This window comes from Aspergillus alliaceus (genome assembly GCF_009176365.1).
Source record: "Aspergillus alliaceus strain CBS 536.65 unplaced genomic scaffold BDW43scaffold_50, whole genome shotgun sequence".
Classification (NCBI taxonomy): domain Eukaryota; kingdom Fungi; phylum Ascomycota; class Eurotiomycetes; order Eurotiales; family Aspergillaceae; genus Aspergillus; species Aspergillus alliaceus.
The window spans coordinates 101269-113865 of NW_022474733.1; the positions used below are offsets into that span (position 1 = coordinate 101269).

Below are 12597 nucleotides of genomic sequence, written 5' to 3' on the forward strand. Positions count from 1 at the left end.
CACAAACCTAGAATCTAAGATAGAATTAACCATGCTACATCTTTCTTGCTACAATTATCAGATTAGGCTGCATGATAATTAGAAACCAAACTCACACTACACAGCAATACAGGCAGTTTCATCTTCACTATCCAGAGTACATTGCAGTATGCGTTAGTTTAGATGCAAGCATACCTACAAGTGCCTCTAGGTCATAGTTTCTCCTATTTTCCCGCCAAAGTCCTCCACATCATCCAACAAAGGTGAAATAATGTAGTGAAAGACTGCGGCTTGAAATTCTTCGTTGTCAATATCCATCTTGCGTGTATGCGGCCAGGAGAAGCATTGCTGCACCACATCACCATACCTCGTGCCACTTTCTGTATAGACATAGTCCAAACAACGATTGGCAGTTTTCAAAAGAGTTACTTCCTCATCACTATTCTCATCTTCAGGTATACGCAAGTCGACGATAGAACGGCACAGCGATAGCTCAATAAGAACCAGTCCCAAGGGAAAGAGTGTTTCGTTTCGGATAACTGATGATTGAATCTTGTAGGATCTCTTTTTTTGATCATCTGAAAGGCTTGAGATACCACACACCAAAAAGGGCTGGTGGACCGATGCTTCAAAACTCATTGTCTTGTTAGAAAACATTATATCACGGCTGCTCCAGCGTTCATATAGCCAGCTTCCATGGAACAGAAGGACACTACAGGCAAGGCGTGCTGCAAGGCAGAGACGGTCTCTACGACAGAACACAGGCCCAGTGGCGTTCCATGGGGATGATGAAGATGATAGTATAAGGTCCTCTAAGGTTTGAGAGGGCAGGCTACCAACTGTTCCCTTTGTGACAAAGATATTATGTTGGAAAGGCCCATCCGCAAGATAGCCAAGATGCTTTGGTTCCTTGTCAACCATTACCAAGCCAGAAAGTGCCGAGCAAATGTTTGTGAGTGGTATCGAAGGTGCCAGATGATCTATATCAGCACATAGCCCTTGTGTTGGAGTGGAAACGAGGAACTGAACTTTGCGCCGTTTACTTTGACCCGTGCCTGTTGTTGAGGTGGATCCTGTTGGTCTTTCAAAGGGCTCAATCTCCATTTCTTGCCACCGATATGATGTCGCGGTCAAGCCTTCTTCAAGCTTTGTTACCAGGATCATGCGAAACCTAAGCTTCTCGGGAATATTGTAGGCAGCGAAACTTGAATCTAACATAAATCGAATATTGTGCTTATCTTGGCACAAGCAGCCCCAGTATTCACTCCCTATAAGGGCCTTGTGGACTTTGCTTGCAAGTGTTCGTGCCATTGTGTACTGCTTGGGCGATCTCTGAGAATACCTGTTTTGATCGCGCCTTTGAAATCCCCCGGTTTGTTCTGCAAGTATTCTCAGCATACTATTGGCTGTGTTGAAAGTGTTGAATAGGTCGGTGTAGATAGTTTTGGAAAAGACATGTTTGATTTTCTGGAGCTCGCGCATCACCACGTTGGAATCATCCCACGGTATCTGGAATATTATAATTAGCTTGGTACGATCACGATTATCTTTGACGTGCGGTAATAAGGCATAGGCTTACCGCGGAGGAGCTTGTTGCTTCCACTCTTAGTCTCCTAGCGAGCTCCTTCAATATGTCCAGTGCCTGAATCATCAAGGCAGCAAATGCATCATAATTGTGGCCAAGTCTCAGTTGTAGGGTCTTATCTAATTGAGGATCTATCGGTCCTCCATCATTGGGGCCATCCAGAAGCTTGCTGCTCTCTTGAATAATTATCGCATCTCCCAATATACTCGTTAGGGTGTTGATGAGAATTGCACGCTGGCCACCGAGCATGGTAGAATACCTCTCCAGGTCCTTCTTGTATCTCCAAGTCCGGAAAGACCTCAATGTCTGCAGACCCTGGACATAGTTATCCAACTGGTTGACTAATAGAGGGATTACGGCAAGAGCCAAGCTGGTTGCCTCAACACCGGTAACCATGCTGATGTTCTGTGATCCGTCTGCCCTCTGCGCCAAGATGGATTTTTTTTGTTAAAAAGCTTCAATACAACTATTGAACCAAAGTACTTGTGAAAAGTGCGGGGTATCTCGTCAGCCGCAATGGATTAATATTTTGCCAGCCTTGCGTCTGAGATTACTCTGCGTTGAATGCTTCTCACCAAAAAGCCCCTTTCTCCCCTCACACCACTAAGTATCCCATCGACTCAGTGAGAAAATGAGTAGTATGATATCATCCCACATCGTTGCATGCCTAACACAACTTCAACATGTGCTCTCATCTGGTTCCTTGCCTGACTACGAGGCTGAAGTTCCCTGTGCTTTCTGGCACGACGAATTAGGACGACTGCGACTATGGTCAGCCAATATCGGCGCACATCAAACAAATCAGTCTTCTCTTGATTATAGACTGCGAGATGCGTCTCATATCAAGGACCAGGTTATTAGACAATTGGACAGATTACAGCGAATAACCGAGGATATACAACTTGGTCTAGAAGAGCAGCTACTGGAGGAGCTTTCTGGTACTGACTCAGAGAAGGAGGAGGAGGGTACACTTTTTCAGTCCTTTTACCATGATTTAAAGGACTGCATCAACGGCCTTTACCAGATGGCGATATTAATTCAAAAGCCCGCGCCACACGATCGACTTGCGGGCATAAAGCGACAAGACTTTTCATATTTTCAGACTTATGATCGGCAACATGTTTTCCATAAGTTTCCAAAGGCGATTGCAGTTATAGGGAATCGCTTGGCCACTGCTAATTCTAAACGCCGAGCACTTCTAAAGTATCGTGAGAGACACCGAAGAAAGCTTGGGCAAGGCCTTGATAATCAAACAGACACAGCCTCGGCAACCGTGGCAACCACCTTTGATGCCCAGATTCACAACCAGTATGAAATACAATCAAATCACTCAATGACATCGTATGACCCGACAATTCTACATGGAGAGCAAGGACTAGCGACGCCACCTCTTCCAGAGGAATCGGCAAATGAAAGCCCCTTTGAATGTCCATATTGCTATCACATTATCGTCATTAGAGATACGAAGTCATGGATGAGACATATCTTTAGCGACATTTTACCCTATGTTTGTACCTTTACGGATTGCGAGACACCCGACATTTTATATGAAAGGCGTCGTGACTGGATCACTCATATGCGAAACAAACACTCCCGAACGACTAAGGATGTTGCTTTCTATTATTGTGCACTCTGCCGGGAAAGATTTATGCGTGGATCCCCGATTGAGAAGCATCTTCAGAGGCACCTGGAGGAGCTTGCTCTGTTCATTGTGCCATCAAATGTAACTCAGGAGATGGACCAGACACCTCAGAACATAATACAAACAGATGTCCTTGACGCTACACGGCCACCTAGCCCGGAAGACACAGTAAGTCTCTGGTCATTCACTCACGGTCTAGATAGTAAGGATGTTCTCTAACATGACATGAAAGAGTATTGGATCAGACATCGTTGAATATGAGCAAATGGTAGGAACTAGTGATCCAAACAATGATCCGGACAAAAGGTCCCTACCGGGGAGTATCACAGATCACCACGATATGCCACCCAATCACAGCACACAGAATAAAGCTATGAAGAAAGAAAGCAAGCCTATCGACCCGGTATATTCAGGACAACAGGCAGTGCATTGGAGCCCATTTGATGATAGGCGAGGGCTGAGGGCGAGCACTTCAATGCATAGGGGTTCCTATCTGTATATCTGTGTAAGTCCGCGCCGTCTTAGATTGTATGGCGCTTTCTTGCTTACTTAGATTATAGTGTCAATGCAATGATGGCCCCAAATTATACAATTCCCAACCTAAATGTATCAGTTGTTTACATACGGTGTGCCGTAACTGCTCTTATGTGAAATAGCTCTTAAGATTATTCTATTAATCAATTCCATGACATGTCAGAATACCAGTAAAGGTGCTTATTCGTCGTTAGGTGGTATCGAGAAATGTATTGAGCTTGGCCGAGCGGAGGTCTACATACCCAAATAGAGTGTATATCATGGGCTGATATCCGCAGGCAATGTCTCTGTTTGGTGAATCGATTAGAATTTTATGCCTACAAGTCTGGTTCGATAATTAGTAATTATATATTCAATCTATGGTTAACCGTAGGCTATAGACTTTATTCAGCAGTTTACAGTTCATTCAAGCTGGTATTGAATCAATACGAGTAATCCTTCACTCAGTCGTTTTCTCTATGTCACTGCATAGTGGTCTGGCATGTCATCTAGTAACAGTACAAAAATTTTCAAATGCATGGATTCATAAATTATTGAAGGAGTGACAGCCTTTCAAAATGACCTTTATTGGCGCTATCTATCTAAAATTCTAGGGTGGGGAAAGTGTAAAGAACTCGGTGGAAGAGCTTGATAGGGGTCTTCAGTATAGGAGGGCTGCAATGTAGAAGTATTGACTACACAACAACCATCAAATAGATCGGAGAAGCTTATAGAACAACGATATATTCAACTATCTCATTAGACTGTTTTTGTTAGGAGCGTAGGGTCAATAGGTCCCTATCTATCATATGCGTAATTGTACGCGGCTCACCTAGAGGATTGGCTGTGACTAATCTCTAGGTCCACTGCTTAGATATAGCCTCTGATGGGCCTAATCCTTTACAGAAAGAAACACAAAGACGCGAGACGCGCCTGCAGAGATAACGTAACCGGTAAGCGAGCCGCACACCATCCATGTTTTCAACGCGCCTCAATTTCTTAGGTGATTTAAACACCACCTATTCTACCAAAAATGCCGTAATTACCAAATCACGCGTTGAGCAGGAAGGTAGAATCCTACTCGCCATATCAGCTTTAAAAAATAATGAAATCAGTGGCCTAAGGAAGGCAGCTGAAGTTTTTAATGTACCGATTTCTACACTACGTTATCGCTTAAAGGGAGTTTCATTTAGAAACGATACTCGAGTAAATAGTCATAAATTGACTACTAGTAAGTAGGAATCGCTTACACAGTAGATTCTATCACTAGATAAACGTGGAGCATCTCCTCGGCCTGGACATATACGAGAAATGGCCAGTACCCTGCTTTCAAAATGTGATACTACTTCCCCTACTACTATAGGGGAGAAATGGGTATACAACTTTGCCAAGTATATACCTGAGCTTAAAGCTTGCTTTGCACGCCGCTATAACTATTAACGTGCTAAAGTAGAGAATCCTAAGGTCCTAGATGCTTGGTTTTAGCAGGTAAATAAGACTGTTCAGAAGTACAGTATAGCTTCAAGCGATATCTACAATTTTGATGAGACAGGATTTGTAATTGGCCTGATAGCAGCTGCCAAGGTGCTTACTAGGTCTGATATGCCAGGAAAGCCAAATGAAGTCTCTTCTTAACCAATGGTCCACTTGGACTATGGAGACGGCCGCGGTTCAATAGCCTGTTCCGTTGGGGAAGACTGCGGGTGCCAGTGCTCTGTAAGTGGGGTGCTACCACTATGGGAGATCCTGAGGGCTGACTCGTGTAGCTGCTAGCAATAGTAGATGACAAAGTAATGGGCTAGTAAATCTCCGGAATTAATGATTTGCAGGTTCACTGCGACCCTAAGCCTTTCAGGGATCCACCATTGAAGCAGAGGCGGGTGTGTTCTCTTGGCCGCAAGTTTTTCCACCTGTGATCACGTTATGAATGATATAAGAGAGAAGATTGACAGACAGATAAACAGAAGATTAAACTACAGAGTAACGTATTCATCTAGCACAGAACCATGCACTGCTAGTTGCAAAAATAGTGCAAATAATGAAGACTGTGCGCAAACCTTATATGCCGCACTCAGTGTACACAGGTCACGCAAACCAAACCCCCTAACCAAACCCCCTAAAAATTAGTGGCGTTCCCTATATTGCCATTTTACTAAGAATTTACGGAAATAGCCTTCTTTTAAACTCTCATGGCGGGCCCCCCTTTACCACTATGTAATATTCCTACAAATAGAATTTGCATTATTCATAAATTATTCGTGAAAGTCACGTGTCACGCGGGTTTTGCTCGGAGATATATATCTCACAACTATCTCACAACAACATTGAACACCTTATAGTCTTCCCGTTTAATAAGTTTCTCCTCACACCCAGCAAATTCCTTCCTCATTAAATAGTCTTTTTACTGATCCTGCTGATACTGGGATAGCTAGATAATCCCTTGTAGAAACAGCTAGTCGTGGATATTCATTATGATGAGTTCTCCACCAGGATAGAAGCCAGTTCCTATCTTTTGTGACTGACTCATCTATCAGGATAGCATCATTCTCAAAGTACCGGTCAATGTCAGATAAATGTCGCTTTTGAGGTTGTCATCGTTTAAGAACCCGGGTCTCTATGCTCTTTTCCTGGGTTAAGCACTCCTAAGGGGACGCTGTCAACGAGTCAGTCCCTAATGGATAATGTTCATGCAGCAGTTCTTGATATGCGCGATGACTTTAGGAGCTGTGATCTTCCCGAGCTCTTTTCCAGTAATAGTGTCTTAAATCGCGGATTAAGAATCAGTGCTATATATACGTATCTTGTCTGTCCGTCAGGTCGTAATATTTCTAGAACTTTTTCAGACCCGCAGCCGCGGTGGCAGAGATCTCAGGGTAAAGTTCGAAAACTCCGCTTCCCTGGATACAGCGTCATGCAACAAGTCATGCAATTCGTAGTAGATAGGTATCGCTAAGTTAATCTGCGGTTAGCGCTTGGAAACAATGAGGGTGAATTCCTCTAACCTTGCTAAGAATCTTTTAATACGTTGGAGACGATCCCAATCATCAGCGGTGAAAGGCAGAAAATACGTTTGATGTTTAATCCATTTCTTAATCTGCTGCTTTGTGTTCAATATATATCTAAGCATTCGATGGGTCGAATTCCAATGTGTTTCCACATCGTACTTAATAAACCTGTCCTTCAATCGATTGTTTTGGCAGATAATTTTCTACTGTTGTTTCCACTGCGGTGTTCTTGTAATCCAGAGTGCCATGATTCGAAGTCGAGCTAATGCAGACTGCAGTCCAATCTCTTTGTCTTGTAGAAGATCGTAAGCTGCCGTCGCTGAAGTGTCGTCTCTGATTTTAGCGTGGAAAGTGCATCACTAACATTAAGGCCCAGGACATGAGCTGTGCAGAGGATATAGCTGTCTACTGCTTAAAACTGGAATGGTTTTGTATAACTTGTGGCCACGCCTGGGTCTTAAATTTTCTCTGTAAGATTGAGACATAGTTCGGGTGGCAAGCTTTTATTATTTGTCGCATTGTCCGCAGTGATAGCAAGGAGCTTGTATTTAATCTGAAGTTCTGCTAGTGTTGTTTGAAGAACTTCTGCCAGATTCTCTCCATTATAAGCGCCGTAGATTTCACTAAATTCAAGAACCCGTTCTTGATATTCAAAATTTGCCGTCAGCCAATCCTCGATTAATTGTTCTCGGCAAACATCAAACTCTTAATCAATTCGACGAACCATTGTCATGCGACAGGTAAAAGAGACTAAGATATCCGGATCTTGGAAGATCTGTTAGAAATTTGATAGTTCTATAGCGTCAAACGCTATATCCTCTGTAACTACCTACTGTACTAGATTTCGCTCTAGAGTCTTTGTTCTTTGCTCCTCTGCCCGTTTCTGGAAGTAACTAATAATTGATGGCTGTTTAATTTTGTCTATAAAGATTAATTCTGTATCTTTCCATGAGAATATTCAGAATTATAGGAGATACTCACAATATCCGGCGCCACCTCAATTGATACATCTTGCTGGTAGGTCTCTGGAAGAGGACTTGGAGTCCGGGTTAATTGGTTCTCTAAGAGCGCTGTGGCCGCTTCCCTAGCGACCTAGGGATATCATCTACATCCTGAGATAAGGATTTGCTATAATGATATATATGCCTGGAAGAAAAGACATCTTCGGGCTGAAGACAATGGAATCATGGATATTAGTATCCGAAGTAAACAATACCGCGACGCGCCCTCTACTTCCATTAAATAGGCGAGGTTTCAATACGCCTCAGGAAGTCTTGGCAAAAATTACGAATCTAATATGAATAGTGAGTTAATAAAAATTTACAAATACGAATAAGGAAAATCCTTATTCGTGTGCATCCCTAGCTAATAAATTGGCGAATCATGTGACAATGCTGACAATATCTCCAAGCCACGTTGAAAAGGATATGATGAATTCTACACCTACCAGGCTTTAGGCATCCTCTAGAAATATCTGTTTCTCAAATCTGCTGATACGAAGTTGTTGGCCTAGTATAGCACGATGCGGTGGCTGGTTAACTTTTTGAAGTCGCTCTACTCCTTAGAAACCCTTGATACGCGCTTTATAAGATCGACTACAGCGTCTCAGAGCTCTCAAAGAGACCCTTCCAGAACTTCTGCTCCAAAGCTAGACAATCGTTCAGCCTTACCCGGCACGAAACCGTCCAAATGGTGGACAATCGAGTACTGTATCTATTATCTTGTCTTTATCATCGTTGTTCCGACGATGATGAAGCAGGTCTATGACATATCGAAACCAGGAAGCCCTGACTGGGACTCTTTCTCGAAGAGATTATCTCGAGGCTGGATCCGTGGTCGCCAGATCGACAACTCTGACGCACAGTACGCTACTTTTCGAGACAACCTCCCTTACCTCATAACCCTTCTTATACTGCATCCATTGTTTCGCAAGCTGTATGGCACATTCCGGCGAATTGACAATTACAAGTTTCTGGATGGCAGTAACACCGGTCTGTTCCATAATCCATCCCTGTTGGCCGTTGCAGATGCCAGACTGCAACATCGGACCCTCTTTGATTTTGGCTTCGGGATTATCTTTCTCATTGCGCTGCACGGCGTTTCGGCGGTAAAAGTTTTTCTGATCTTCTATACCAACTTCAAGATTGCGACACGGCTTCCCAGAAGCTACGTGCCTGTCGCCACCTGGGTCTTCAATGTTGGCATTCTGTTCGCGAACGAGTTTTGCCGCGGATATCCCTTCGCCGTGATCGCTCAGGTTTTATTGCCTGATATTAAGGCTGCGCAAGATGTTGGTGCAAAAATCGACAGCTACAGTGGTGTCACTCCTCGGTGGGAGGTGCTCTTTAAGATCTCAATATTACGCCTGATCTCATTCAATTTGGACTACTATTGGGCTCAAGCAGAGGGTAGCTCGAATTTAATCGAAGTCAGTATTGAATTCATGCAAGCCTCGACGATAATCGCTAATTAAACCTAAGAAGAAGCATGTAGCCGCTTTGCTCCTTAGCGAACGCGATCGAGTCTCATATGGCGCCGCTTTACGGGACTTTAACCTCAAAACTTATTTTGCCTATACGCTATACTCACCTCTTTACCTCGCTGGTCCGGTTTTGAGCTTCAACGACTTCGTCTTCCAATCGCGAAATTGCCTGCCGACCACAACCACGATCAGGACCTCTCTCTACGGCCTGCGCTTCCTCATCGCCCTCTTTTGTATGGAACTGGTTTTGCATTACTCTTACGCAGTGGCGATCATCAAGGGTTTGCCTTCATGGACACAGTATACTCCTTACCAGCTCGCCATGCTTGGATATTTCAACCTGCACACCGTCTGGCTGAAGCTGCTTATCCCTTGGCGTTTCTTCCGACTGTGGGCCTTGGTCGATGGACTTGACGCGCCGGAGAACATGGTCAGATGTATGTCTGACAATTATTCGACACTAGCATTTTGGCGTGGCTGGCATCGAAGCCTGAACAGATGGATTGTCCGGTATATCTACGTTCCTCTTGGCGGTAACGGAGATGGTAAGGTCAAAACCATGGTGAATGTCCTGGCAGTATTCACCTTCATCGCCCTCTGGCACGACATCAATCTGCGTCTGTTGTCGTGGGGTTGGCTAACCACACTGTTCATCCTGCCTGAGGTGATTGCTATAATTATCTTCCCAAAACGCAAGTGGAAGGACTGGCCAGAGACGTTCAGGCTCCTTTGTGGCATCGGGGCAGTGGGAAACGTCCTCATGATGATGGTGGCAAGCCTCGTAGGTTTCGTAATGGGTGCCGACGATGTCAAGGAGATGGTCAAGGGCATCTTCGCAGGCTGGTCTAATGCCGGCTTCGTCATGGCGGCTGTGATGTGCCTTTTTGTGAGCGCACAGATTATGTTTGAGCATAGGGAGGGGGAGAAGAGGCAAGGGATCAATCTGAAATGTTGAGAATTGTATGGAGCAGACACGTTTGGCAAAGGGCGGCTGGGTGGAAGCTGCTGTAGGCCGCAGAAACGTGACCGCGTCCGAGGATTGGAAATCTGTCACCTAATGTCTCCTCTGTCAGAGCAAGAACATTCGACGTCAGCCAAGCTTCAGAAGTCCAAATCCTGACCTGATACTGGACCTGGGAATCTATAGAGAGAGAGAGAGGCAAAAAGGTTTCACCATTCGAAACCCAAAAGGTTCACCACTCGCCGAGCTTCCTTGCGACAGGCGTGAACGACCTGCCTTATGCGAGTCTAGTTACTCTAGGCGGTAGTTGTAACTAGAAGAACACCTCGATAAGTAACTTAGGCCTGGAAATGCGCCCAGCTAATCATTTTGGGGCACGGTTCTGCCCGCACTTGGTCAAACTATGACCCATGCTAGAATAAGCACCACGAAGTACCACTACAGTGGGCTTTTATCTTCATCATGAGAACTTCCATAGTGGAGCGAATTGCCGAGAGATTCCGTAATTAGATCTGGCTTTATGACGGAGTAAGCGTAACGAAAGTTGGACTGTCGAGAGGGAAGCAGATTTTGGTTTCGCAACGGGCGGGCCAACCGCAGAAGCCTCTTGCTCGCCATATGAGTCGCTCAAATGTCACAACTCAACGGGATGAGGTTCGCTCTTCGTATGGGTGTTGGACCTGTCGACGAGGGTCAACTTTTTCTTTTCAAGACCTCTTCAGGCGGTTGCTTTCAGAAGTCGTAAGAGCGCGGGGCCAAAGCTATTCAGTTTGGAACGAAACCGACTCGTGGCGGTCATTCTATGTAAAGTCGAGTTCTTCAATGGAGTGTTGTTCTTAACGACTAACCTGATCAATAGCGTTAACGCCGCCATTCTCAACAGAGTCCACTTGCAGTTGCAATATCATGATCTCAAAAAAAGCGCAAGAATTATCCTGATCAGTTTGTTCTTGAAGCCGATCACTAGAGGATAGGATTAGAGGGATCGCAGATTACCAGTGGGCTCATGAATCGGTTCGCGTGAATGGAGCTTAATGGTCGCCACGTAAAGTTGTCTATGCAAAGCACGCCATGGTCACTCGGCTGTCATCCCGAAGTTCCATGGAGCTAAACAGATTGATTCTCTCATAGAATTTCTCCTGGGAAGACACCCACAATCAGAGAAGATCAGAGAACACCTCATCGAATGCGGACAAAAGTTCATCGGCCTCATGAGTCCGTATCATCGACATTACTGTCGGCTCGCCTTCATCATGATGAAAGGGAAACCTGTTAGAAGACATGTCGACGGTCGTACCATGGTCGATGCGGATACTTTCGTGAGATGAGCCCCAATTACTTCGGCCATCGGATGGTCAGCACGATCTTCCCGGATGAAGACGGATTCGCCTCTATCGCTCAAATTTAAGGAGAAGCTAGCGAATGTCAGAAATTACGGCCATGATCCAAACAAATTGAATGAAGAATAACTGCTTCGAAGCAGTGCCACTGTACCAGGCTTCAGTTTCATGGAAAGCAGGTTTGTATGTTATGGATTGGTAATGCATGGGTTCGGCCAAGGTAACAACTATTCAGCTGAATGTGCTGTTGCGAATATGGACGACATTCGTTGGAAGACCGAGCTGCTTAATAACCTTGCACAGCGTAAGGACATGATCTTGTCCCTCGCAGAAGCCCGTACTGCCAATACGAACGTATCTTCATTCAATGATTGTATTCCGGGTAAAACACGCCGCCTGAATGTTTTCGTGCAGTCTGTTTTCTCCAACAGTGTCTTCGTGAACGCGCTCCTAGACGTCTACCGCAACACTCTTGTCTCTGTCTTTCTCCGGACTCGGAATACTGCGGTGCCATTCTGTTTTCTGAACATTAATCGGTTTACCGCCTTCAATGATGCAATCCTCTCTCGAATGCGTATAATTTTCGCATTCCCGATAATTGAACTTGGCCCCATAAGGAAGAATTGGATGCGATTCCTCGAAGAGGCTGTTACCGCCCATGGGCCCGCGAAGATTGGAAGAAAAGACTTGAACAGTCTGAGTGAGACGCCGCTGAATGGTTGACAGGTGAGTTGAAGCGTTCCTCCATCACTGCTTCCCTACTGACATCTGAGATAAGATCGAAATTATGTGACCACTTCCCACGCAATGGCCACCACGGACAAATCTCCAGTGCGGTATTCGCATGTCGAACATGTGGTCAAGTACACCAATGACTTTATAAATGATTCCAATGGCGTGGATTGCATCAGAGAGCAACGGAGATGCTAGGATGGGCGCAAGACGGACGCGCGGCGCTGAAGAGAAAGGATCGCATCGATATTGGCGGACGCTACCTCATCCATCGCAGTCAAATGCGTTCACATCAGCACGTCTTCGTGTGATCCTCACCAATTGCTGTTGGCCATAGATAGCGGATACTTCTGGCCGA

At 45.0% G+C, this 12597-nt stretch overlaps 4 protein-coding genes across 4 annotated transcripts; 3 read left to right on the forward strand and 1 right to left on the reverse strand.

The window, feature by feature from the left end:
• Nucleotides 1-186: 186 nt before the first annotated feature.
• Nucleotides 187-1960, reverse strand: BDW43DRAFT_314699 (uncharacterized protein; the record flags this gene model as incomplete). The annotated part of the gene is made up of 2 exons (XM_032047869.1): nt 187-1488; nt 1559-1960. 2 exons carry the CDS (start codon nt 1958-1960, stop codon nt 187-189), a joined length of 1704 nt encoding a protein of 567 aa, XP_031896501.1.
• A 235-nt stretch (nt 1961-2195) lies between these two features.
• Nucleotides 2196-3689, forward strand: BDW43DRAFT_314700 (uncharacterized protein; the record flags this gene model as incomplete). The annotated part of the gene is made up of 3 exons (XM_032047870.1): nt 2196-3374; nt 3439-3609; nt 3657-3689. The coding sequence occupies 3 exons, from the start codon at nt 2196-2198 to the stop codon at nt 3687-3689; spliced, it is 1383 nt and encodes a 460-aa protein (XP_031896502.1).
• A 4439-nt stretch (nt 3690-8128) lies between these two features.
• BDW43DRAFT_186219 (putative glycerol:H+ symporter) lies at nt 8129-10372 on the forward strand. The gene is made up of 2 exons (XM_032038951.1): nt 8129-9152; nt 9205-10372. Exons 1-2 carry the CDS (start codon nt 8247-8249, stop codon nt 10159-10161), a joined length of 1863 nt encoding a protein of 620 aa, XP_031896503.1. The 5' UTR covers nt 8129-8246; the 3' UTR covers nt 10162-10372.
• A 1390-nt stretch (nt 10373-11762) lies between these two features.
• Nucleotides 11763-12230, forward strand: BDW43DRAFT_314702 (uncharacterized protein; the record flags this gene model as incomplete). The annotated part of the gene is made up of 1 exon (XM_032047871.1): nt 11763-12230. The coding sequence occupies one exon, from the start codon at nt 11763-11765 to the stop codon at nt 12228-12230; it is 468 nt and encodes a 155-aa protein (XP_031896504.1).
• Nucleotides 12231-12597: the final 367 nt, after the last annotated feature.